Here is a 26,113-nt window from a genome sequence, read left to right as displayed (position 1 = left end):
CTGAGGATTAACAACCCAAAAGGCTTAGAAAATTTCTGCCAAAATGTATAAAGTCAGGCCACATGAGAAAAAGCAAGAGTCAAAGTTGTCTAGTATTAAGTTGCCTAAACTGAACAGTTCTGGCTGGTGAAGTCTGCTAAAAAGCCATTACCACACGTGAAATCACCATACACAAACACAGGAATGCTGAGCAGAAAGTTAAAAAGACAGCCTTATTTAGCTACCTGGATTTCCTTCCCTCAGCTGTATCACAAGCCCCTCCTCTTTGCATATAAAACCATAATTGTCATACACAAACTATTCACAGTTTACTAAAATTTATGCTTTGCCTCAATGGTCTTTAAGCTGCAATAGTCACCCACCCACTGCCTCACGTTGATAAAAGAATATCCCTTGGCCTCCAATTTGTCCATGTTCTACTTTATTGGAAAAACCCTCACAGAAAGCTCACTCCTTCACCCCTCTGCCTTTTCACCAAACACCTTCCACATAATTTATTACAGAAATAAAATTCACATACTCTAAGCTCCACTAACCAATTCAGCTCTCATCTCTATTTTAACAATTGCCTAAGCGATCTTTCACCCAATTTGAACCACTTGCTTTCCTGACACTCTCAGTTTTAAAAATTATTATTTCAGAAAATAATCACATTTTAGTAGTAATTTCTCACATTTCATTTTTGTTCTCCAAATACAGGCTACAACCAGGTATTATATGATCACATTTCCCTGTTTAGCCTAGGTATCCTTTCTATCTAATGCATTCAGCCTTCTGTTGGTTAATGTAACATTAAAGCTCATACCAATATATTTCTTATGAGAAACATCATGATTAGATTATAATGCTACACATTATACCACATAATTATTTTCTGTGCCAATAAAGTTCTCCAGGAAGAAATAATTTTATGCTCCATGTTCAGACATCTGTGCATAGCAGCATCCCAGTAATGAATCACAACTCTGTGATCTGTGGTGGTGTAAATAAATTCTTACTGCTTACCCTCACAGCTGTACAAGCCAGTTTGCATGTAACAGAGGACTCATCTTTCAATGTTTTCTGTAACAGAGGTATGCAGTCTATCAAGGAAAAGTGATTTCCTAAAAAAAAAAAAAAAAAAAAATTAAAAAAAATTTTTAAAAAATTGAGCAATGAAACACTGCAATGCTACATTAACAGACAAAAAGACACCCATAATATAAAATGTTACCTGTTGAGCTTCTGACATTTATGAGCCATTTTTCCACATCAAAGCGGGATTTAATCAGAATGGAGTTGACAATTGTTCCACAGAGAATGGCAGTAGCTCCTCTAATCTGGGGATCTCCATGGTCAATATAGTTCAGAATGTCCGATACATATTGCTCCTCTAAGAAAATAAGTTACAACTACTTTATTTTAAAAATACTAGTATTAGACTTTACTGATTCACAAAAATGTTACAATGGAGGTCTCAACTATTGGACAATCAACACTAGCTCATCCAAAATACGCCCACCATAATTCTCCCCTTCTGAGACCCCTTTCTGTGCATGCAATCTACAGATCAATCACACCATTCAGACCAATAATCACATATATAAAAACAATTGTACACAAAATGCTGCAGGGAAATAGAAGAAGCATTTTGTTCAATGTATCAAATCAGCTGCACACTACAGCTCCCTGCGATTAATTTGCAAAAACGAACCTAATGGCTTAAAAATCAACTATAAGATGGACTGAATTAAATTGGAAGAAAGTATTTGTAAAATAAACAAACCCCTTCTACATACTCATTGTTTTAAAACAGCTTCAACTTGTTAGAAGTTCTTCAAGCTCATCCACTGAAATTTAAATCTTAGTACAAAAAATATACCTCACCAAACGCACACAGCATGTTCATTCCAATTTTCTGCAGTATTTGTTCACAAATACTAAACTGGGTTTGGAGTTTTCAGCATTGATGCTGTCTCACTTGAAAATCCAAACACGCTATTAAAATGGAATATGTGAACTGCAACATACCATACTCTTCTCCCATTGCCTCCAGAGGTGTTTTATACAGTTTGCTGAAGAAAGACTCAGGGTGAAGTGCAACAGCTGCTCCAACACAACTTACTGCCAAGGCTTTTACACTGACTCTCACATCTCTATCAGGAACTAAAGCTGTGGGGAAGAAACTAAAACTATTAAGAGGAAGGTATTTAAAATCTTCCTGAATTGTTTTAAATATAATTAATAACACTATATAAAATAAAATAGCTTAGCCTGCACAAAAATATGAAGGCAGAGCAAGCAGTTTCAGTTTATCAGAGGCAGCAGCAATACACAAACTGCTTTTCTGCTTTCCTCAAATGAACTGTATTTGAAATATGCTTGAAATACTCAAATACAGCCATAACATAATTCCAGCTCATCTCCTTCCAAAAATAATATATTATATGGGCACATGAACAAGTAAGAGTTTAGAAAAGGGAAAAAACCAAACATTTAAAATCAGTCATACATCCTTGACAGGAATGTGGTTAAGACCTCATCCCTGGATGTATTTTTTAAAATATATAGATGAGGTGCTTAGGCACAGCCACAGAAAAAGTCCAATACTTCCAATAAAGTGAGATTAAAATCAAGACAGAGCAAAGTGGTCACATTTCCAACTGTCTACATTGGGAGACAAAGAGAACCAAAGAAGCCCAAAGACAAACATACCTCCTTTGTCCCCAGTGAGCAGGAAGGAAGCTGACAGCAGTCTGACACAGTGCACCAAGGGAGCACAGTCTCTGTCAGTATAGTGCCCAATGTCCCCCTTCACCCTGGAGGGCTATTGAAAGCAAATCACAATGTTTATACAGAGAAAAATTATTTTTCAGTTGAAATAAAATATTAGGACATGATGTAGAAATATTGCACATCCTCAAATGCATAAAGGTTTAATACAAAATAAATATATAATATTCATATGTATGTTAATACATGTTCCAAAAAAAGGCCTTCAAATGTAATGCTTTGGAGAAGTTTATAAGCAGTATCAGAATTGGTTCAATTTTATTAGAGAAATTATATCTGCTACCTTGCTGTTTGTATCTGAAGAGCATGCCAATCCACTTGTTGCAATTGTACTTTAAAAACTTTGTAAGAAAAGCATATTATTTCTAACTTGCTTCCAAAGAAGACTGACAGTTTTCAGTAGTTTCACATTTAGAATTCCCCAGTAGTCTAAGCTGATCTAATTCTGCCTGACACAAATGAAACTTTTGCCTCAGCTCAGAAAAAGGTCCAAAGATAAAGTAAAAAAAGTGTAAGAGGAAATCAGTAACTTGTAGTTAGAATTGCACAAGGCTCCAAGACTAACCTTTGAGGAGCTCATGAAGTTACCTACACAGGTAGCAATCAGCATAAAGATATTTCAAGTAAGAAAGTATTAATGTAGCCTACTAATGCAGAGACAAAAAGGGTTTGTGGTCTCAGCAGGGTGTTCTGGTATGGCTTTGTTGATGATTGCATTTAAGGTATCAATACTTATGTATTCACCTTATGTTAAATGAAATTCAGGCAGTAACTCAGATTCTCTATGCAGCCTGAGTTACTTGGACCTATAACGAGATACATCACATATGCAGGTTTCCCATATTTGCCACTAATTTACTTCATTATAACTAATTTTCAATTTTTTTTAAACTTGTTTTAAACTTGAAAACTGACCCCTGTGACTACTTCTCACCTTGTTCTCATGATCACCAGCATCTGCTGAATCTTCTTTTGATGTGAATCGATCCACACTGCTATCAGAAGGCTGCCTACTATGGCTCATGGTTTTCAGCAGGTGAGACTGTTGAAGAGCTTTAGAAAAAGGCAATTCATGAAACACCATTTCAGAAGCAAACTAAAAGCACTTTAATTAAACTTAATTATACAAACATTAAAAATAAATTAGCAGTGATCAAAACAAGTGATTGATCACAAGTGTTGAAATATATTCCCTATTTTACATATCCATCTACTTATCTGTTTTTCATATCCATTATGTGAGTCTTCACTCCTTGGGAAGTGCAGATGCACCTGAACACTTTTCTTAATGGTGTCACCAGTCTGGCCCACCCCTGTATTTATCAACATACCAAGAGAAGAATTTCTGAAGGACTCTGATGAATCATCTTGGAGAACATTTCCAGCTTCATCTTCCTCATCCTGTAGCTGCCCAATTTGCATTCCAGAATACTGTCCTTCAGCACCCTCCAAAACCTACACAGTGCAAGAACAGGACTTAAAATAATTTATCTTTACACAGAGTATTAAATTTGAAACATGCAGTGTTAGTCATCTAGAAGTAGTCTGAAAGCAAATATGAGCCTGATAAATATTAATGTCCAGCTGCATGTAAGCCCCAAAGCACTTCCCCTCCTCCTGCAGCTCTGGGCTATTGGAGGCCACAGTTCCATCTGAGTCTCCCAGCTGAGCCATGAACATGGCTACCAACAGGAACAAAATAAAACACTCAGTCCATTGCTCCCCTTGCTCCCTCATCACAAATGTCTCTCTCTCAGCAGTTACAAATCACAACCAACACCTTTACTGCCACAAACACAACTTGGCCCTGCAATTAATCTCCACCATAACCTCACTTGTCCTGGATATGTGAAGTAAACTGAGAACACACTGTGTAGGACAAGAAAGGACAAATAAGTTCAAAGTATTTTAATTTCTTCATTCAAAATCAGAGACTACTAAAATGGACTCATCTGGAAGAGAATTTGTCTCTTGGAACCAAGGCAATATACTGGTAGTAGGTATATGGAAAAATAACAATGAAAATTCATCATAATAATCAATGACAGTAAAGTAAAAAAACAAAAAACAAAACCATTTCATTAATTTTATCAGAAAATAAGACACTTCTTCAGTTACTTTCTGTCTCTATAAGCACCTGGAAATTTTTCATTAAAAAGTTGGTGTGTCAGTAACTCGGACAACCACTTAGTCTGTCAATTATGAAAGGATAATTTTACATGTAATTACTGCTTGTAAACTGTATGCCAAGTGACATATGGAATGAACAGTCTGACAAGAATTTGCATAAACACACTGTGCCAATACACACACCTTGTCAATAAATGGCTGCTCACCTTGGCCTTTGCACTGCCTTCATGTAATTCAGAGAGCAATTAGCATCACTCCTTTGGTTCCTCACTCCTCACAGTTGCTGAAGTACTTGCTTAGCATGATTATAAATCTAATATTTTTTGTAGTGCTAAGAGACTATTACTCTTCCAAATTACTATCAAAAAACTAGAATCAAAATTTTGACAATGTTTGAAAAAGTCTTAAGAAGTTCTACATTTTTCTCCTTTTGAATTTTCTGCTCTGGCTCCCAGTAATTGTATTTTTGTTGCTTTTATTACAAGCTCACAATACAACAGCCCAATTAAGACAAGTGCCTTAAAACAGATAAACATTATGCACATTTCAGGTGTTTATTAGATATGTAACTGCTACATTTGTAAATCATGCAGTATTTCCCCTTTGTAGGAGAAATATTTAAGATGCAATAAAAATTAACAAAAAGAGATGAGTTGTGCTGCTGAGTGTGTAAAAGCACAGGCAGAAGTGAAGGCAGTGTGTAACACTGTGTTCCAAAAATATTCCTTTATTAGTCCAAATGAACTGTTCACCCTTTAACACTTCCATTAACCCTCCTGCACCAAAACAATACTTACTATATCTATACAAAATTAAGGATATATTTGTGTTAAGACTTTGGTATTGCCATTCTTTCAGTGAGCAAAATCTGTAATGCCTTCACACGACCTGCCCAGAGAACACATTGATTACAGCTTTGTAGGTTCTCATTATTGCTGAAGTGGAAGTGTTAAAAGGAGGTCAAGCTCTCCAACAGAGGTGTGAGATGCTGACCTTTCCACTGTTACTAGCTGAGGACTGAAAAGTAGAAGACGAGTACGGAGACAAATCCAAGTCTGGGCCCTCCATGGAAGAGCTCTGAGATATGTCGGGCCCCTCAGTAGAAGGGGATCCCCCCTCTGCCCGCTGCACACTTACAATTTCAGAACTGTCTGAAGGGGTTACAGCAGAGTCTGGACCTTCTGTAGTAGTCTGAGAGCTATCACTAATTGGTGAGGAAGCCTGTGTGCCATCATTCAAATCCATAGTGGCATCTGACTGGACGGCACTGATCTGGCTGGAGCTTCGACTGAGCACCTCATCATCCTCCCCTTCAGCAGCTGTACTTGTCAGATCACAGCCTGCCAGCTCCACCGAGTCTGACTGCAGCGTGTGCTGGGAGCGGGGCTGCTCCGTGATGATGTCGTGTCCCGTGGCATCAGCAGCAGAGCTCCCCCCCGACCCAGCTGTCGACACACCTGATGAAGAAGCCAGTTCACTGGTTATCTCACCCTTCACAGAAGCTGCAAAACACAGGCATTTGTGAGTCAGTCCAGGGGTTGAATTTGTGTTTCACTCTCAACACGAACACACAGGCTAAATCACATATTAAACTAGGCTAAGGAACGTGTGTAACCAAACAGTTGAGCTATAGGTAGGAAAATAGGCATCTTCTAAAGATGCCACCCCATCTCTACCAGTAACTCCCATTAAAAAAGAATGCAGTCAACTTCATTCAGTTTCACACTCAGCAGTACTCATGTTTTCAGTTCTGTTTACCATGTCTTCTGAATGCCTGTACACTTCCTCACCACCATAACACATCACTTACACTTTTTGCACAGAGCAGTAACAGAATGTATTTGCTGACTGCACTGCTGAAGAGAAAGGCATGTACCTGTAAATGATGCAGTGCTGACATCGGACCGAGTTTCAGAATCATCATCCAAACCTTCTTCTTCACCAAGAAGTACTTTACCTGAGAAGTGATATAAGAAAAACCTTTAGTTTTCAAAAATTATAGTCAGCTTAAAATGTTGAACAGCTGAAGTCAGATGTGAAATCTGTTTTTTAAAAGTTTATCCAAAGAATTTTTCACAGCTATGACAGGCAACAGACGAAAGGAAGAATGGAATGAATAAAGTGCACATCCACATCCAGTCCCTCATTAATACATCAGAAAAAAAACAGGCAGCAGTGACAAAGAAACAAAGTTAAGCAATTTTATTTACCAGTGCAACCATTCAGGAAACTACCTACAACTTACTACTTCTAGTTTATTTTTGTGGACTACATTGAGGATCCCACTAATTTCATCACATATGTGCTATTCCTAAGGACTGGATATTTAGCATCTGGATGCCTGCCCTCAACTCTGAAGGGCATTAATGCACCACAAGTAATAGAATAAATAGCCTCCTCCTCCTTAAGGCTACAAAAGGTATCAAAGGCTGCTTGGAACTCCAAAGATAACAGAATGGAAAACATCCAGGGGGAAGAGCAGTGCAGACTAGAAGCACAAGACAACACAGGTGGGACACAACACAGGGTGCTGAACCATGGACAACCACCGAGAGCTAAGGATTACTAAGACAAAAAATTCTTCAGAGATGCTTTTGCCCTAAGAAACTTGAGAACCCCATCTAACATAACCCAACCACCACAGAGTTCTCTTACTCACAGAGCATTATCTACTTAAATTACAGCCAGTGGAAAGATGCCTGCAGATGGACACTGCCTGGACAACCTAGGACACAACTGCACTGAAAAGTGTGTCCATGGGACAGCACAAGGAGAGCAGAGGGAGCTGCTAAGCCCATCCTTCCAGATGTTGCAAGTCCCTTGCAGGGACAGAGGGATTCAGAGTAACTGCTGTGAGAAGGACCATCTTGTTTTAACTACCAAGCTGCACTGGTAGTTTAAGATTCATAATGCAAGAAGCTAACGTTAGGATAACTCTGAGTGGATACCTTTGTACCTTATTCAAGTTAACTGGAGGTAAAAAAAAGCATTATTATACTTTTGTATTAATTTATTTTCCTCTACTGCTTTCATACATAGCAGCACCACTGTAAAATCATCTTCCTCTGAAAAGCATGATTTGTGATACTCAAACCTGTAAGTAAGGCAGAAAATGAAACATGGCATTTCCATATACCTTCTATGCAAAATGACAGTAATTGAGAACTACACACTCCTATGAATGAATGAGTAAAATTCTGCTAGGAGTTCCCAACAAAAATCACAAAATAAAATATATTCTTCTCTATTATTTTTCACATTTACACCCATTTCACTGAAACAAACCAGGATGTTCTGCTTTCCATGGCTGATCACTTCTAAAAGTAAGTGAAAGAATAAGAACACGGAAAACCAGTTATTAGGCACATTAGGTTTTGCATGCTTAAATGTATTAAATGAGTATATAACACATGCAGCAGGATACTTTTCCTCTATTTGATAAGACAAACATCCAGTTAAGTTGCTTTCAAAACACAGGCTCTGATTTCAAAAGGAATTTTCAGTCTTTTTTGCAAATAATCTTCTGAAGTTGAGACATAAACCAGTGCAGGCCAGCTGCTCAGAACTGAAGCTGGTCTGATGCAGCAAGACTGCAAAGATGTGAAACAGAGATTTCTGCAGATCAGCCTCACTTTACACCCCCCCACACAAAGGAGCATTACAATTTGAGAAGTCCCATCCATTGCCCACTACTCTATATGAGTGCAAAATAACCTCAAGGAGGAAGTCGGAACAGGTTTGGATTTTCCCTCCTTTCAACAACAAAGAGCAAGAAATGAACAACTCGCAATTTGAAAATAAACCTGTACAAAGCACAAAATTGTCAAGGAGTTTCTTCAAATTGTTCATGCCACTATTTAGACCACAAGATCTTCACACCATCATCTTGAAAAAGGATGAAAGCTGATGACTCATACATGTTTTCTCACAAAGTGAAAGAAAGATTAGTGTTTTAACAAGAATTTTAAGTGAATTTACACTATCATTAATATTTCAAAGTTACAATGAAGACTAATAACAGGACAAAAACCTAAATGATATTTATATATGATATGTATTTTTATTCCAATTTGTTGCATTCTGTTCTCACCTTGAATGCTGGAGCAACATCTACTTTCAGACATCCATTCTTTCAATCTGTCCTTTCTAAACTACAAACAATAACTGCATCTGTAAGCACTATTTCATTCAACTTTAACAACTACTTTACATTTTGGTATACTCTTAAAGCATACTGATAAGGTTATTTAAGCATTATGAGATTCCTTGCACATAAAGATTGAAGGACATATTTGGAAAAAGTATACGCTGTAATGGTCCTTCAAGTTCATATAATCTCATTTAGTCTTAAACTACTTTCCCTTGAAGTTTTTCTCTTCAGCACTGCACATCTCTTGCTTACTAATGCTTGCAGTGACTGCCCTACTACACTACACTCACACAGTTTCACAGCATTTTGCTCACCTAATGCAGGTGATGAAAATATTACACAGCTGTACCTAGACTGATTCTGTCATAGAAATACAACTGGTTTTAATCCAAGTGTAAACATACAATTGAATTTTAAGTAGTCATGCACAAACTGGGAAAAGAATGCTTCAGAGAAGACTGAATTCTTTAAAACCCTGTTAAATGAATTACCTATTAAAGAAAGAAATTAAAATATACATAGCAAGACAAAAATGTATAGAATTAATCATCAAGAACAGAAAAAGAAATATAAAAGCATCATATTGAAGCATGCAAACATACACATGCATTATGGCATTAGAGAGAAAAAAACATGCCTAACAAAACCAGCAAAGTTAACTATTTTGCAAGTTACATTAATGGTTAAGAATTACTAGGAAAAAAGAATGCCCTGTTCAAAAAGACTATTTTTCCATGTGCTCTTAAGCAGTTAAAACTGCATCAATCATCATCAACATAACTTTGCCAGTGGACTATAGCAAAAATAAAATTATATTGCTTTAAGTGATTTTAGAATATCTTGACTGCAATATCAGAAATTGCGTCAGAATTCTTTCATTATTTATAATGATTAAGCTCAGCTGATAACACAGGCAATTGTGAATGAAGACCCAAGTTCAGCAAGACAATGAAGTGGGGAGCAGGAAAAAAAACAACCCCAAAAAAATCAGGAAGGAATGCAATTAAAGATTTGTTTTCAAAAATAATCACCTTTATGCTTTCTTGCAAGAACAGGGCTGCATGAAGACCCCCCTCCAGCTGCAAATCACAGAAAGTAACACATCAGGGCAAAGACAGAGCTAATGAAATCATGAAGGAATTCTAATAGCCACAAATGGGAAACAAAACAAAAAGAAAATTTACAAAAAATCCAAACAAAACCAAAGCCAGGAAGAAATAGCAAACTTGCTGCTTTTGAAGTCTAAGGATTTTTAATCATTCGCCACCAAATTACTTTTAACATTCTGTGCCACTTGTGTGTAGTTTGCTTTCAAAAATGTGTTCTAAATTTCCCTGCTATGATTGCTTCCAGGTAATAATTTACTTCCAGAAGCAGCAAAACTGGCTGAATCCATTAGTCCAATACAGACTCCTCACAAAAATCCAATCAGAGACTGATTCTTTTGAAACAGGTATGTAGCAGTTAAGAGAATTTCAAGAACATGCACTCCACAGACAAGAAAGCTGATAGCTGATTTTAACAGTTAAGGATAAGCTTAAGTCATGCTTTAATTTCATGCTGGTTTTGGTATTCAGCAAGAAGCTCTCAGTTAATACAAATTATGATTAGATCTGGTTTTATGAATCACAGTTGTCAGATGACTGGTACGAACATCATCCACTTTGTGGGGTAAAAAAAAGCCACCATATTCAACTTGCTTTGTGTAACAAAAAAAAATCAATACAAACTGTAAAAAAAAAAAACCCTCTGAAGCTTATCATTAATCAATGAATGTATACCCACTTAAAAGAAGAAGGGAAAGAACTTCTACAGTACCTGGGGAAATAAGAATGCCATGCATAGCTTCCTATATTTCATTTAACCTTCATGCTTTTGCTAACACTGAGAACTAGAGCTGATGACGTTTGTTCATTTCCTTTTACTCCAAGAACCAAAAGCAGAGCTTACCTATAAGTTCCACTATGCTCCCACTGCGGCTCCTGCTGGCAGGTTCATCTTTGGATACACTGACCTGAGCAATACCCCCACAGGCAGTCAGGGCATGGAGCAGTTCAGGGGGTGGTGTTCTAAACAGCTGTTGGAGCAATTCTAAAGCTCCAGTCACAACATTATGGTCCTGATGCTGGGTATAGTGCAGGGTCAGTTCATAAACCTGAAAGCCAGCAGAGTACTGGAGTAAGTCTCTATGAAGACAGAACATAATATGTGTCATATCCTATCTAAAATCAAGTTTCAGCAATGAATTAAGAACAACTGATGCTTGGTATATCTGATCTTTACCTCAATCAATTGTAGCCATTTAACTGCCTTTTTGGTAGAAGTCTGTAATTTCTTTTCCTTGTTACAAAAGTAAGGATCACATCAAAAGCACCAATAAAAAGCTTTTGGCTCCTTTAGGCACACACAACAAGTACTGCTGATTTATTTTTTTCAGATTACTTATCAACAAATCCTGTCACTGGACCAACTATCATTTATCAAGATAAACAGGAATTTGAAAATTCGGAGTGTTCAGTATGAGACTAATGCCGGATCAAGATTTATTTATTTTCCTCCTAATCAGTACTCTTCAGGTAAGGGTTATTATTTATATTTTACCTGTATAAGTTGTTCTGGTGAAGGTGAAATCTCTGTTTCTTTCCTTGTTACACCAAAACTGCCTTTCAGGCTGGTATCTTTTACTTGTTGTTGCAATAAAGGTATGAGATACCTTAGTGTAAGTAAAACCCCCAGAATTAAAAGAGTGGGACGATCATCTTCTACAGGAACCAACAAGCCTGAGGGAAGAAATGATGTGGCCAAATAACTTACTGAGTTACTGACAGTGGTTAGTTTCAACACAAATGTTATTCATGTAGTCCATATAATAGCTTTTTAAAATTAAAAAAAGCCAACAAAACAGAACAACCAAAACCTAGCAGCAGCATAAAGAAGTGCTTTCCAAATGTAGAAACATTTGAAAATATGCATCTTATACTACTGACAATCAATTAAGCAACATGGGAGAATGATCAGAGGACCCTGTCTCACCTTCCCTGTCTCCTACCTCTTTTTACTCCATAAAAACACAATTTTCCTTTTTTTTTTTTTTTTTTTTTTTTTCTAATAGCTGACGCTTTCACCAATTTATCTAGGTTCTCTTGCTCCTCTCACCTGCCTCCTTCCTCTCTCCACTTGACAGCTTACACTCAAGTGTAATTCCCTTGCTCACAGATACACTATCCTAATGGAAAATATTTGCACTTTGCCCTGTTTTGGGAACTTTCTTCCATATACCTACCTGCTAATCACAACTGACGCAAGAGCATTTAACAAACTAATATAAGTTGTGACAAAAAAAAACAAACTTCTACCCAGAGAGAAAAAAAAATCAGAATCAATTCTCAGAGTTCCCATTCGTGTTTCTATTTAAATTCTGCATCACTGCCAAGGACATTATCACACATGACTTTAGAGGGAAGAAAGTCACAATGTAGCACTTGAATTTTTCACACTTCTTGAAAGCAGCAAGGCTAACATGGTAACACCTTACGTATCTGTTGGTCTTCCTTATCTCTCCTTTTTCAATACAGTCTACATAGGAAAGAACCCCTTGTCAGTGACCAAATTGAGGCAAATTTCCACTGAAACCCAGAGATGCCTCTTGTCATGACTTGCAAAATAAGCAGAAGACCACGCCAACTTCCAAGCTGATAAAATATGGAAGCAAAGTTCCAAAATATGGATACAAAGTTGTGTAGTCAATATTACAAAACCCTCAATTTCTGCTCTAAGTTCTAACAGAATCTACATGTTGGTCCTAAGAAAGGTCACAGGGTATGTGATCATGGCCCAGAGCACAGCAGGGTACCCTCCACATCAGATCTGCTGCACTAGCAAACAAGCTGATGGAACATGCAAGTCTTCAGACTCCTGATGCTGCACAAGTTCACCCAGAACCCTTAGACCTCCATATTTTCCAACAAGTCACTTGCTTCCCAATCTTCAGCTACTTATTTTCAATATTGCTTACTAGCACTGCAGGACAAAGAGAAACAAATAACTTTAGAAGTATCTGCCTCTAACCTAACACCAGACAGTGCAAGCATCGGCGTATAACTGGTAGTCTTAGTATCCTTCCTTTACCTTAAAACCTTTCATACATACAAAGTGATAGATATTCTTACATGGAAAAATGAAGTATTACTTACACCTAAAGCAAATTTTTTTTTTTGTCCTGAATCTTACCTAAAAGCACATTCAATAACCAGGCATAAAAATACTGTGTTCTTCGTGAATGTTGACAGATGCTTACTGCTGATCCTGCTGCTGTTCGACGGATAGTGGGGGAACTGGATTTAAGATTAGCTATGAAAGCCTTCAACAAAACCTAAAAAACAAAGACATCTTTCTTAACTTTTTACCAGAAATGAACTAAGGAGCCAGCAAAAGTATTTTTCATTTATTCAAAACATTACTGCATGCACATTAAGTGAAGGCAACTACTGCCTTACTTCAGACATGCAGCTGTAACACTGCCTTCTGTACCACCATCTGGTAATGCTGATAACCCACCATGGGATATAACAGGGAGAACTAACAGGGTAAAGAAAGGTACCTTAATCTCATTGTCATTAGCAAAATTGCCGAAGGCTGCCATGATTTTGGGTATTGCTGCAGCCAGAGTCTCTTGTACCGATTCTTCAGGTCTCTTACATATCCTTGTTAGACAGGGCAAAAGGTTCACCAAATACGGCCTAAGGATGGCACAGGAGAAAAACTGATTTGTGATCAGAACAACTGTACCCTTCTAAGTATTTTTAATTCATACTCGAGTTCTGTGGTGTTATTGAATCATACAAAAATTTATCTGTTAGCTACACAGAACATAAGAAAAAAAGAAGAATCTTCAAGAGAAGAATACACTTAAACACAAGTCATTATCTTCACAAGTTTTTCCCCTTTACAGTAATGTATACAATAGAACTAAAACTCCATTTAAAAAACACACTGATTAAATAAATTCAGAGAGAATAAGGTGATAGCAATTCCTCCAACCTCCTAATTATATAAAACTTCCAAACAGAAACATTTTGTTACCATCTGCATTTTTTTAAAGGTTCTTCGACAGTTCATTATTAGAAGGTGTTTACCTGCACTTTTGAGGTCGAACCAGATGGGCAAGCTCAGCAAATCTCCAGAGTGCAGCACGCAGACTTCTTGAAGCACCATTCTAGACAGAGTATATAACTATCACATTTTATCATGCAAAACCATTTCCTACAAAAAACTGCCTATAATATACAATAGTGCACTTTTTACCTAAACAGATAAAAATACGAGGTGTGTGGAAATAAATTTCTCTTAGCCAAAAGGAAATCAAGCCAGTTCCATGACTACCTTCATTTTTTCTAACTGGTATTAGGAGTTTTCTGAGTAATCCAAGATGAATAGTAAGGAACACCACAAAAGAAAAGGAAGTGTCTGAGATCTGTGCTCTGCTGAAATCTGCTTAAAATACCAGAGTGAAAGGCATCAGCCAACAAAGAAACACTGATGATATGAGAGTCTGAAAATCACTGAACACTTGCAGAGATATAAATACAGCATAAAATTGACAGCAGTTAAGATATGCAAATAAACAACATTCAGCTTCTGAGTGCACCAAAGGAAAAATCAACATATTGATCTGTAGCACTTCATAATGACTGACTGCTGAAGTTTAGTATCTATTTGCCTGGACTGACACCTTCAGCTGAGCACCTGACTCGAACCAGAACATCCTTACATTAGTGTCTAGGGATGTAGTACAATTCCTTAATGTTGTTGGAACTAGAGAAAACTATGGAAGTCAATAGATGCCTAGGAGGCTGTCTACCTAATGCAGTGCAAACCCAATCAAAATGCTTCTCAAATTGGATCCCCTGAAGACAAAGCCAAGATGTTCAAAAACTGTCATTTCTTTATTACTTTCTTCAGCTGGTATATCAAAGGCTTGTGGCCTTGTTAGCATGACAAGTAAAAAATACTTGCATCTGAATTACAGAATATGCACTTCTCAGGTTCATAGCCAAACAACAGATTGTGGCATGGCTTCTGAAGTGATCCTGATGCACAAACAAAATTCAGTCTGCTGGCTGCTCCTGTTGCACATGCTACCACTCTCTCACCTGTCATGAATCCAAAAGCACCTTTCAAGAAGTACATACCAACTGAACAACAAAACATTTCCTCCTACACCTGTTTATAAGTGTGCAGAAGCTTCAGAGCAATTTATATGTAGGCTGTTCTCTGTTAATTAGTTAATGTCCATTTCCACACCCTCAAAAATACTGCATGACATTAAGCTACAGCAATACAGTAAGATATCCATACATGGCCCTACATCTAACAAAAGAAAAGCTATGCACATTGGTTTTGTGACCTATCTTCTAGAGTTCTATCATTCCCCCCAAAACAAAAAAAAAAAACCCAGTATCATTACTGTTTGACAAGTAACACCTATATTTTCTGTCTATACAAGCCTGATTACATGCTTATAGATGCAAGAGACACAATTTCAGTGATACAGAACTAAACACAGCATTTCATACAGTATTTGTATTTCTGCAGTCACAAACTTCAAAAAGGCTATTACTAAATTTCTTCCTGTGGACATAATTAAATTGTAGCTTTTGATGCCTAGAGATGCTTCAGTAATTTTCCCTACGCCTCTATAAGAAGCTGTAAGTACACATCATACAAAAAGTATGCAAAGTACATAAAGTAGTTATATCAGGTTACTTCAAGCCTTAATTCTCCATGAGGTTGTGTCAATTAAGAATGTCACTGTCTTCCATCTACTTTTCATCACCCTTTTGGTTTGAGTTACTCTTTCCAGCTTAGTCAGTGCAGCAAACATCACGAATATGCCTTATTCCTTTGGGTGGGGAGTCACTAAGGTTAACTCAAACTGCTGTTCAAACCAAATGCTCACACATTTTCTGCCAAATGAGCTTTCAGGAGTGGCTAAATCTAAACAATGTGGACAATAGTGGGAAATTCAGTAAAATAATATATTAAAACAGTCACAAATCCTTCTAAAGTGAAGCTTGGGCCTTGATCTTAAAAGACAAACTACTAATTTACTCTAATGCTGCATTCCAATATACTAGAACACATTAAATACCACATTTCAGAGAACATGAAAGAAAAATCACTCACCTTTTTAATCTCTTTATACAGTTCCAACTGTAACCTGGGAAGATTGGAATCCATCAAAGCCTGCAATAAAATGCATTGAGAACATACTCTATCAGAGGGGAGGTACTTTACAGGAAAAATGTTACATTTGCAGTGAAATAGCTTCAAGCAAGGCACAGTACTATGTAACGGTCCCTATATTTGATGTATAAATAAGAAAGTGATAAATGCTGAGAAGAGACACCTTTATCCTTCACACAAATGTGGACAAACTCCACAAACTCCAACAGTTACTTGCAGTTAATACTGACTGTCTTACTAACTCTACCTGCAAAAGGCCATATGGAATCAGCCTACAAGCAGAGCCAACCTATTGTGCTTTCAGGCAATCACCAGGAACAGGTATTCATGAGCAGAATATTAAAATACTAGAATAGCAGTCACAAGCAGCAAAAGGCACTCCTTGATGTACTCCCTCACTGCCAAGTAAGCTTCTACTATTTCTCAAACTGAAGCTGTATTTGTACCATTACCTTTAACAGCCCCTGAAAAGCCTCTGTTCCATGAATCAGGCTATTTTCTGCATCCAGTTAGTACCCACACCACAAGGAGCTGTGTATATCAGAACTGTCACATCCCAGGATCCAGTCAAGCATACAACAACAGAGCATGGACTGTAGTTCAAATTTGCAGCCTGGCTGAAATCCAGTTAATTTTTTATTCTTTGCCCAATAATTTCTTTATTTCTAATTTTCTGTTTTCCTGACCACCAACCTTTAAACTCATATTTTCTCATGATGACTACAAAATCTGATAGCACCCATTGAACTAGAAGCCACAACTGCTTAAACACAGTCAGTGGTGTGCCTGTGGCTCCTCCAGAGAATGATTTCTCCAGCCTAAAATTGTATGCTCCAAAATTCTATTCACCCCAATTACACCATACAATACAATGCCTTCCCCAGAAAAATCTCACCTGGGTTGTATTTTTATGTTAACATAACTATAGACTGCAGGTGCCAAGACAATAGCAGGTAGGATTTACTTCACAAAAGTTAGTTTTTATGAGAAGTTCACTGTACCTTTATATGTGAGGATGTCAAGCAACACAAAAAGGCCTCAGCTATTATTTGGCTTCAAGGCTAAGTTGTCCTTATAACACACCCAACTGGAGGAACTGTTTTTGTTAGTGTATAGCTATATTTTTAGTAGGATAGAATCTATAATGTTATCCCAATTGGAAAAAAGAATAGTCAGCTCTAAACTGCTATAATAATAAATTTCAATTACTGAGACCAATTATACTGCAATCTGTGTGAAGAGTCCCATTAACCAGTATCATTAGTAGAGAGAACTCTACAACATTGTGCATCAGATTCAGACATCTTAACCTTACCCACAGAAACCTGTAAAGTCCCAACTTGATATTTTTTCTTTTAAAAGTATCACCAAAATTATTAAAATTTTGAGCCAATTATGCTGTCTTTGAGATTCTGACAGGTAAGTGTAGCATTACTTGAAGATGACTTAGAGAGTGTTTATCTAAAGTTACATGCTCAGCCTTGTCTGCACAGAAGAACTAGTTTTCTAGTGAGAGTAATGAGCATGAACTCCAGACAGACACACAGTTACACAAGATGTTAACATCTAAAGTCTTTTATTTCAAGAGAAGCTACAAAGCATCACACTGTCAAAGAATTAGCCTCTTAAAATGCCTGAGACAATAAAACAAGCTGAACTTGGACTAAAATGCAAGCTTAGGTGCCCAATACCTCTGTTCTGCTTACCACAAGCATCACTGGTACTTGCACAACCAAAAATAAAACTGGACATCTTTTTATTTCTGCATTTATACACCAGAGTCTGCCTAAATTGTAAAATTGCTTCCACACAACAAAAACCACAGAAATGGAATATAAAGTACACCCAGCTTCCATAACTGTCTGATACATCCATATGGGTGGAGTGTCACAACTGCTACCACTTCAGAGCTGAGACCAACTGGCAGGTTTAGTACTTACTGATAGAAGACAACATCATTTAAAATAACTTTAATCTCAAAAACAAAATAAAGTACCATACAAACTTTTGGAGAAAAAAATAGTTTTTTCAATTTGAAAAACCCTGAAACATGCCAGAGAGCAACAATATTAAACAGATTAGAGAATTTATGAGGTAAATTTTATACCAAACCTACATAAATGTTTTGTAGGAAGTAGGAAATAACCTTACATTCTTTAGAACTGTTTTAGAGATGCTTTTAAAGCAAATTGAGTTAACTAATAATGAATGCATCTTGTAGACTGCTCTCTCTCAACCAGAAAAACATTCAAATCAAAGTGAAAAGAGCAAAGTGTTATTGGGCAAAACAAAAAAAAGCAAGGAACTCACACTTCCTCATTCCCTCTCATTAGGGAACACACTACAGTCTGTAAGCTTTCTCCATTCAGCTTTCAGCCACAAGTTCAATCCCCAAAACTTAACTCATTCAGTATCAATGTGTAGTTTTCTTCATGCAAAAGAAAATTACTACTTGCATATTTCTAAAGCACTTAAACTTCACATCAATTAGATTATTTATGCAGGTCATAACAGTGTTTCAAAATTGAATTATTTCAGAAAAAAATCAAAAACAAAAAAAGGAAGCGAAGACAAGTCTGTTCTGGAAGCTGCAGCTTCCACAAATTACTCAAAAAGTTCATTTTAAGATACTTTGAATCAACATTCAGACATTGTGTGGCCTCCTATGAATGCTGTTTTCCAACAAGCTCTTTATTCTGGATCACAGCAAGGGAATAAACAATCTCCAGAACACCATATTTATTCTAATTACTGCCTGAAATTTCCTTTTCCAAGTCTCAGCAAACCACACTACCTTTCAATCAGTTTTTAAATAATATGTTTACCTTTCCTTACGCTAAGTATCTTTATGTTTACAGAACAATAATGGAAGTATTCCTCCCACACAACAAGACAATTTCAGAAAAGCCCACGTTCCTGTTTTGGTTAACTTGAATAGAACAGAGTTAATGAACAGCTGAAGACAGGAGTAGATCAGAACAATGAATTACATAAGATAAGTTAAATATATCGATCTGGCCATAAAAACTTCTCCTAAGAGTGAGAGCACACATACAGAATTTAGTAAAGAAGCTTACTTAGCCTCTTACATTATCAGATATTATCAACAGTAAGAAAGGCAACAAAAAGAACATAATGTGAATTCAGACAGGACACTGCATCAGGAAGAGACAAAATCTAATATTGAAAGCTCTTACTTTAATAACTTTATTAAGGCATTCATCTGCAACCATCCGGACATCAGATTCTGCATCCTCACTGCAGAGGAGAAAAAGTTCCATAGCAATGCCCAGTAGTTTCTGAAATTCTGGGGAATTCCTAAACAAACAAACATTAGAAAATTACAATGTGAATTATGAAAGCGAACACCATTCATGTTTTTGAAAGGGTTTTATAATCCAACTACATATATACTCTATATACAAGACAAGACATTCAGTGTACTAAAGCACTTCATTAGGAGCTGGGGGATCATTTCCCAGCTCTTTCCTCCATAATCTGGTAAGGCATTTGTGCCTAAGTTTCTCTGTCTCCAGTAGAAGGAAAGTGCCCATTCCACCAAGAAGTAATCCTTCCATTTTAAGTTGATTAAGAAAAAACTCATGCTATTCCAGTTTTAAATAAAAGCATTTAAAATGAGCCATTATCCTAATGAATTTAAGACATTAATAAATAATCAATAAAGACATTGCCTTACCTTAGTGACTGAGCAACTATGTTTTCACATATTGTTAGACAATGATTCACTCGATCTTTCTTGGTAGCTGAAAGTTCTTTCTTTCTAAAGGAAGAACACAATGATAATGAGTGTGAGACAAGAGCTCAAAAGTGACCATTCAAACACTGTTGCTAAAGTAGTGTCTAACCATTAAAGAAGAAAAATATGCATTTGCACTTTCTGGTCACTCCATGAACAGCTGTACACAAACTACCTGCAGACCCAGGACTTCACCTGCAGCTGCTGCTGAGAGCACATGGGCACACAAGCAAAGGAGAAATACAAACTTGGATAAAGAATGAAGAATGAATCACTTAACAGGGAATATCACAATAATTCCGTAACTTTCACTGAGAAAACGCTTGGGAATGAAAACTAAAGAATGAAGAAGAGCAAAGTGAAAGGATGGAAAAAAAATTAGGCAGTCCTAGAACAAAAATAAAAGAAACTGATAGAAAGAAAAAGGTCAGAGACAAGAAGCCATGAGAACAAAAAATAGTTCTTCTAAAAAGACCCTCCTCCCACCTTAGACTTTTTTGTCTGCCAATGTCTTGAAGCTTCTAGTTCTATTAAATGGACCATTTTGCTTCTGGACTGCAAAGGATGACAAAGCAATGCTATCATACACTACACTCATCCAAAGATAATTACAAAACCAACAAAGCCCTAAGCACAGTCTGCTCGTTGAGAACAACATTCCTATAGTAACACTTGGTATAGCCCAGGAAAGACCAAGCTGAGTGTACAATAAAGACAACAAAGTCCACAGAAACAAAGTATGTGTATCTACAAACAACAGAGAGCACAATATGAAAAGCTTCTCCTTTGCAAAATGCACTTAACATTCACTTCAACATGATACAAGCTCTTGGAATAGCAGCTCTTCCCTGCTCCACCCCCAATAAAGGAACTGAAAAAAGAGAGAGAGACAGACTCCCAACTCTGACTGAGAAATTTTATTTAAGTGTGCAGTCTCTCCTACTCCTCACTTTACTGACACAGAATCATCTCTAGGAAAGCAGATGTTACTTTAAAATAATTAACCAGCAGCATTACTGGAGCAAAACCACCAGCCCAAAGGTATCTGTCCTGAGTCTGCTTCACAATGAAGAATTACCAGCTTATTCACTCACATTCACAGAGAATGTTCCCTTTGGCTTTCCAAGTGAAAACTGATCATTTTTAGTATTAAATTCTCTCAGTAAAAAAATAGCAAAAAATCATGAAATAACAAAACAGTGTTTCTGAACTAGAAGTTGGAAAACAATGTGAACAGCCTTGAGTTGCATTAATAACAGTAACACAACATCAAGGGCCAACAGCAAGTAGCCAAAAAGCACACGACATTCAGCTAACTCAAAATATAGTGTTCAACAAGTACTTTTAAAGAGCTACACTGCATTATTTAGGAATTCAGCTCAAATAATAGTTGAGGTTTTGGAAAAAAGTCATTCTTTGCCAGTACCCCTGTGCCTTTTCTTCCATCAGGCTGAAGTGAGGGGTTAAAAGTCTGTGTTCAGAAAAGATTCAATGTTCAAAAAGATTTCAGTTTTTCTCACAAATAAAATCTTACCTCACCCCAGAAATATTTTCTACTTTCAGAACTTTAAGCCATCTTTTCTGTTAGAGTTTGGCAGCATTTTATTTAGGCAAGCTAAACAGCAAAGAGGAACTCTTCTTCGACTTAAGACACTGGCAGAATATGAGCAGACAATCTGAATTTATTCTAGATACACAATGTCTTTCTTTCTATCTTGAAAAAGTGCCAGAGTCTTTAGCAGCATTTCAGATCATCTCTAACAAAACATCAAATACTGTCCAAGATGTCCAACCGATTCTGCCACGTCAGCGCCACCAATGTAAGCAGGCACCTCAGAAAATAATTAAATCATTTCAACTTTCACACTAATTTTACCCAGCAGTCCCAATCTCTTACAAGCACCATTCTCAGTACATATTCAACCCAAAAATAGAACAGGCACATCTGAACTTGCCCATAAGCTCACTATTTCAGATACAAGACATATTGAAAATAGTGCTGACAAAGACTACTTCCAGAACAAAGTTTTCTATTATCTGCATATAACTCTGAGCAAGGCAGGTAGTGGTGTTCAATACCACTCAGACTAGCAGAGACCAATCTCTTGGGCAAATTGCTGTAAACAGAGAGCTCCACTAACACATCATCTACACCTTACTGAAATAAGTACCTTCAAAGTTCCTTGGCTAGAGAAACTACTTGGCTAGAGAAAATAAAACTTAAAAAAAAAAATACTTTAAAGAAATGAAAGGCGGAAGAAAAACACTTAATGTCATTATGTACATGCACATATTTTCTGTCCTAGAGAGGGAGAAGGGAAATAGAACAGGATCTAGAGAGAAAACACATGATTTTTTAGTTTAAAAAACCAAACAAAGCTCTATTCAGAAGTATCATAAAGTCCACAGGCAAACTGCTGATGAGCATACCCAAGGGGGCAACAACAGCATCACACATTTGATGAACCAATCACACACATCTGATGAGTAACAGAAGGCAGGAGACACTGGAAGCAGCAGTTATCAACAGGAAAGCTCCATCTCACATACAGAGGAGTTTCATCTCCTGTGTACTTCTACAGACTTCTACAGGAAGATTAACAAACAACTTAAGAAAACCAGCAAGCCCAAATAATTTTGTCCTCTGAGTCCAGATGAGCTGACTACAAGGAGATGTAGCTCACAAATGGTAATTTTTATTAGATCTTGAAATTCAGAATACGTGAAGAGTACAGAAGTTCTAAAGCTGAGACAGTATTAAGAAAAAAGTGCCAAACCAAATAGTTTGACATTAATCTTGACAAAAATAACAGAAACTAAAAACTATTATTTTAATAACAAACAGAAATATGAGCAGATCAAGAAATAAACTCAGTTCAAACATGGTGGGCACTGGAAACAAGGTGTAGAAACAATCTAGTGATGGATTGTCAAATTAACTAGAACTGGTCTACTATAAATCCTAGACATTGTAATGCCAAAAAACCATCAAGGAACCACTTCTGATAATCAGGGCAATATCCAATATCCATGCAGTTTATGTGATCTTCAGTAAAGCAAAAAATGAATGCTAGGTATCCATATAGCATTGATCAAACCAATCCATGACCACAGCTTCAGTCAAACATAAAAGACACCAAAAAATTGAAGAGTATGGAAAAAAGTATATTGCTTGTACTGTTGCAGTACCTTTTGCTACAAAGGTAATGGTTAGTATCAAATGTAAAAAAAGTTGAAAACAATTACAGTAAGTGACTATTAGAATAAATTGACAAAAGAACACTAAAGAATCCATTTTTGTATTCGCAAATCAAACTCCAAATTTTTATACCATACTAGTAAACTTTTAAGTTAGTGGGAGTTTTGCAATCCAAAGCAAAACATCCCATTTCTAACAAAATTTAAAGAGTCTGAAAAATCTGAAAAAATATAAGGAATAAAATTAGTTGCCTTAGCAGAAGTGTATAGAAGCAATATGACAGAGAGCCCAAGTTAGGTTTACACAGACAGGAAAAAAACCCCAACAAGAGATAAGAAAGAGGGGACACCAGAGACTGACTTCTGACTGTAAGGCATCATGTAAGCATAACACAGGATTATAGCTGATTAATATCTCTTGAAACAGAAAAAGCTCCTATCTTCTTGGTAAAAGCTTGGATTTTATTAATATTTTAATAAAAAAGACAGGATATCAGTATTGTCAAAAGTTCTGGAGTTACTGTTTTACAATAAAGTGAAGAAATATAGACACCTTCTGGGTAAATAATTAATTCTTTTCTACCCCAGTCTGTCTGATCTTAAAACATTTCATAGCAGAAGACACTCCTCAGTAGGATGATAAGAACTTACTACACAGAACAAGAGATTTAAGTGTTATTTACACAGAACCACAATAAAGATGAACACTTCTCCCTAAACACAGTCAATTCTCCTCTCCAGTCTACTACAAACAAGAAAAAAATAAATGCAGATAGTATTGTGAATTACATTCAATACGTCACCTACTACTTCACTAAAAGTCTGGGAAACCTCAGCAAAGGCTGCCACAATAGCTTTTCACTGGCTTTTATCAGGCTCAATGCTCTCACTGAATTTGTACAGTTCCTGGGGGCATACAATCCTATCAGCTTTCTGAAAACAGCCTATTTTTAAACACAAAGCAAAGTCAACCAGGACAACTCCAACACTGATTTTTTAATGTTTACAGTAGAATACGCCTAAATTTAGACTATCCAACCAAGCATAATACCCCTCAGCAAACATCACAAATAGTTTTAAGGATTTTCTCTTGAAATACCCTGACCTCTCTCACCAGTAACTTTAAAGACAGAAGCATGAACAGCAGATAGGAAAGACTAGAAATAGATGTTCACCCATGCCACACAAAGTACTAGCAAAAAAAAAAAAAAAAAAAGGTACAAAACAGAGTAATTAGTCCCTGCAGATCAGTAAGGCACCTAAAAACAACTAGCTCATGAAGATTATTTTTCTCCTATTAAGTATCAAAAGTGTGAAAATGCATTGTGATTGTTTGAGACAACACTCCCCAAAGAGAAACAGCACCAACCATGATAATTTAGTTGGCAGCAGGACCAGAATGTGCAGTGGGAGCAGGTGGCCAAGAGCCCAGTGCCACTGCTTCCCTTCCTCTGCCAACACCACAGGACATTGCCAAGTTAGAAGTTACCTGCTCCTCACCCTTCTGCTTCTCCCCAACAGCAGGGGAAAAAGCATTAGTGTGACTCATGGCTTTATCCTGTAAAAACCTCCACACCTGCTCGGTAAGAGCAGGTTTTAGAGGATGCAAACACAAGGGGCAGCACCGTGGTACTGAACAGCTCCTTGCCCTGGTCCACCAGTAATGCCCCCCAAAGGAAAACCTGAACAGCTCATGGATCTAATGCATTTATTCCTTACATCCAAGAAAGGAAAAAGATATTAGGAATATTTAAACTAACCCCTCTTAGGTCTCTGTGCAGCACATGATGCACAAGACTTTAAATGAACTTGTCACAACTCCTTCTGAAAGAATCAGCACTCAGACTTCAACTCACAAACACCAAAATCTGTTTTTAACTTCAACACGAACTTTCAGGGCACAGTTCTGATAAGAAAGAAGAAATCTGGCTGAACAACAATTAACAATAAAAGATATGAAAAGTGAATTATAGAGTAGAAGAAAATTCTCTTGCTCAGCCTTGAATCCTCATTTCAAGTAAGCTGTACAATCAGCTGGAGAGTGTTCAGAGAAAAGACACTCATGCAGAAAGCGTCAAGCAGAGAAAAACAATGTCGCAATAAAAGCACTTCAGCAGTTATCAGAAGAGAAAATGCTGAAAGCAGTGCTTCATTCAAACTATGCTTAAGGGTTTCTGTCTTCTTAGCAGCAGCGTACTAGACGAAAATAAGGTTTTCCTTCCTAGAACCAGCCTGTGAAACCCACACAGGATTGCTGTGCCTCCCGTTCATTTCCCGCACTGATGAATTTTCAAACGCACTTGCCCCAAAAGTTACTCCGCGTCTGAACTTTAGCAGAGAACCGACAGCAGGCCCCCGACAGGTCTGCGGGAGCCGCCGCCTTCCCAGGGACGGGGCAGCGCCGGGCGCGGGTCGGGCCCGCGGGACGGACCCGGCGGCGCGGCCCGGGCGGGGCGTCAGACGCGCGTCGGGAGCCCCCCAGCCCCGGGGCGGGGCACTCACGGTCTCTGGAGCGGCTCCTCGGGGAGGGCAGCCGGGCCCTGCTGCTGCTGGAAGGAGCGCAGCGACTCGAAGGCCTTCGTCAGTTTCTCCATGGTGGCCATGTCCGCTCCGCCCGCGCCGGCGGCACCGGCCCGCGCTCCGACCCGCCCTGTCACGGCCGCCCGGCAGGTCCGAGAGCTGTCGCGCTTCCGCTGGCGCTGCCCCCGGGCTCGCCCCCGGCGCCCTGCCGGCGCTCTCGCGGGCCCGGGCCGGTCACAGCTGCGATGAATGAGGCGGGCGCCGCTCGGGGCCGCTGATGCCTTCCGTCCGCCCCGCCGCCATCTTGGATCCGTCCCGTCGGCCCCCGCGCGCACCCCGCC

At 37.9% G+C, this 26,113-nt stretch overlaps 1 protein-coding gene across 2 annotated transcripts in view; it reads right to left on the bottom strand.

The window, feature by feature from the left end:
• HTT (huntingtin) overlaps positions 1 to 26,097 on the bottom strand; it is a 78,955-nt gene extending 52,858 nt beyond the window's left edge. Inside the window, exons 1-18 of one of the 2 annotated variants that reach the window (XM_079305849.1) lie at positions 25,755 to 26,097; positions 19,995 to 20,078; positions 19,495 to 19,615; positions 16,238 to 16,297; positions 14,188 to 14,267; positions 13,653 to 13,791; positions 13,283 to 13,424; positions 11,654 to 11,832; positions 11,003 to 11,207; positions 10,084 to 10,131; positions 6,779 to 6,859; positions 6,040 to 6,404; positions 4,104 to 4,227; positions 3,707 to 3,825; positions 2,695 to 2,806; positions 2,011 to 2,151; positions 1,214 to 1,372; positions 1,006 to 1,103 (exon numbers count right to left, since the gene is read on the bottom strand). In XM_079305849.1, coding sequence (XP_079161975.1) covers positions 1,006 to 1,103; positions 1,214 to 1,372; positions 2,011 to 2,151; positions 2,695 to 2,806; positions 3,707 to 3,825; positions 4,104 to 4,227; positions 6,040 to 6,404; positions 6,779 to 6,859; positions 10,084 to 10,131; positions 11,003 to 11,207; positions 11,654 to 11,832; positions 13,283 to 13,424; positions 13,653 to 13,791; positions 14,188 to 14,267; positions 16,238 to 16,297; positions 19,495 to 19,615; positions 19,995 to 20,078; positions 25,755 to 25,855 — 2,358 coding nt within the window. In that variant the 5' untranslated portion in view covers positions 25,856 to 26,097. The remainder of the gene's footprint in view (positions 1 to 1,005; positions 1,104 to 1,213; positions 1,373 to 2,010; positions 2,152 to 2,694; positions 2,807 to 3,706; positions 3,826 to 4,103; positions 4,228 to 6,039; positions 6,405 to 6,778; positions 6,860 to 10,083; positions 10,132 to 11,002; positions 11,208 to 11,653; positions 11,833 to 13,282; positions 13,425 to 13,652; positions 13,792 to 14,187; positions 14,268 to 16,237; positions 16,298 to 19,494; positions 19,616 to 19,994; positions 20,079 to 25,754) is intronic. The other variant, XM_079305850.1, reaches the window with a different exon arrangement.
• Between the last annotated feature and the right edge of the window lie 16 nt (positions 26,098 to 26,113).

Source organism: Erithacus rubecula (genome assembly GCF_903797595.1).
Source record: "Erithacus rubecula genome assembly, chromosome: 5".
In the NCBI taxonomy this organism is placed as follows: Eukaryota; Metazoa; Chordata; class Aves; order Passeriformes; family Muscicapidae; genus Erithacus; species Erithacus rubecula.
The sequence above is the reverse complement of the archived record's forward strand: the minus strand, read 5'-3'. Positions and strand labels throughout refer to the sequence as shown.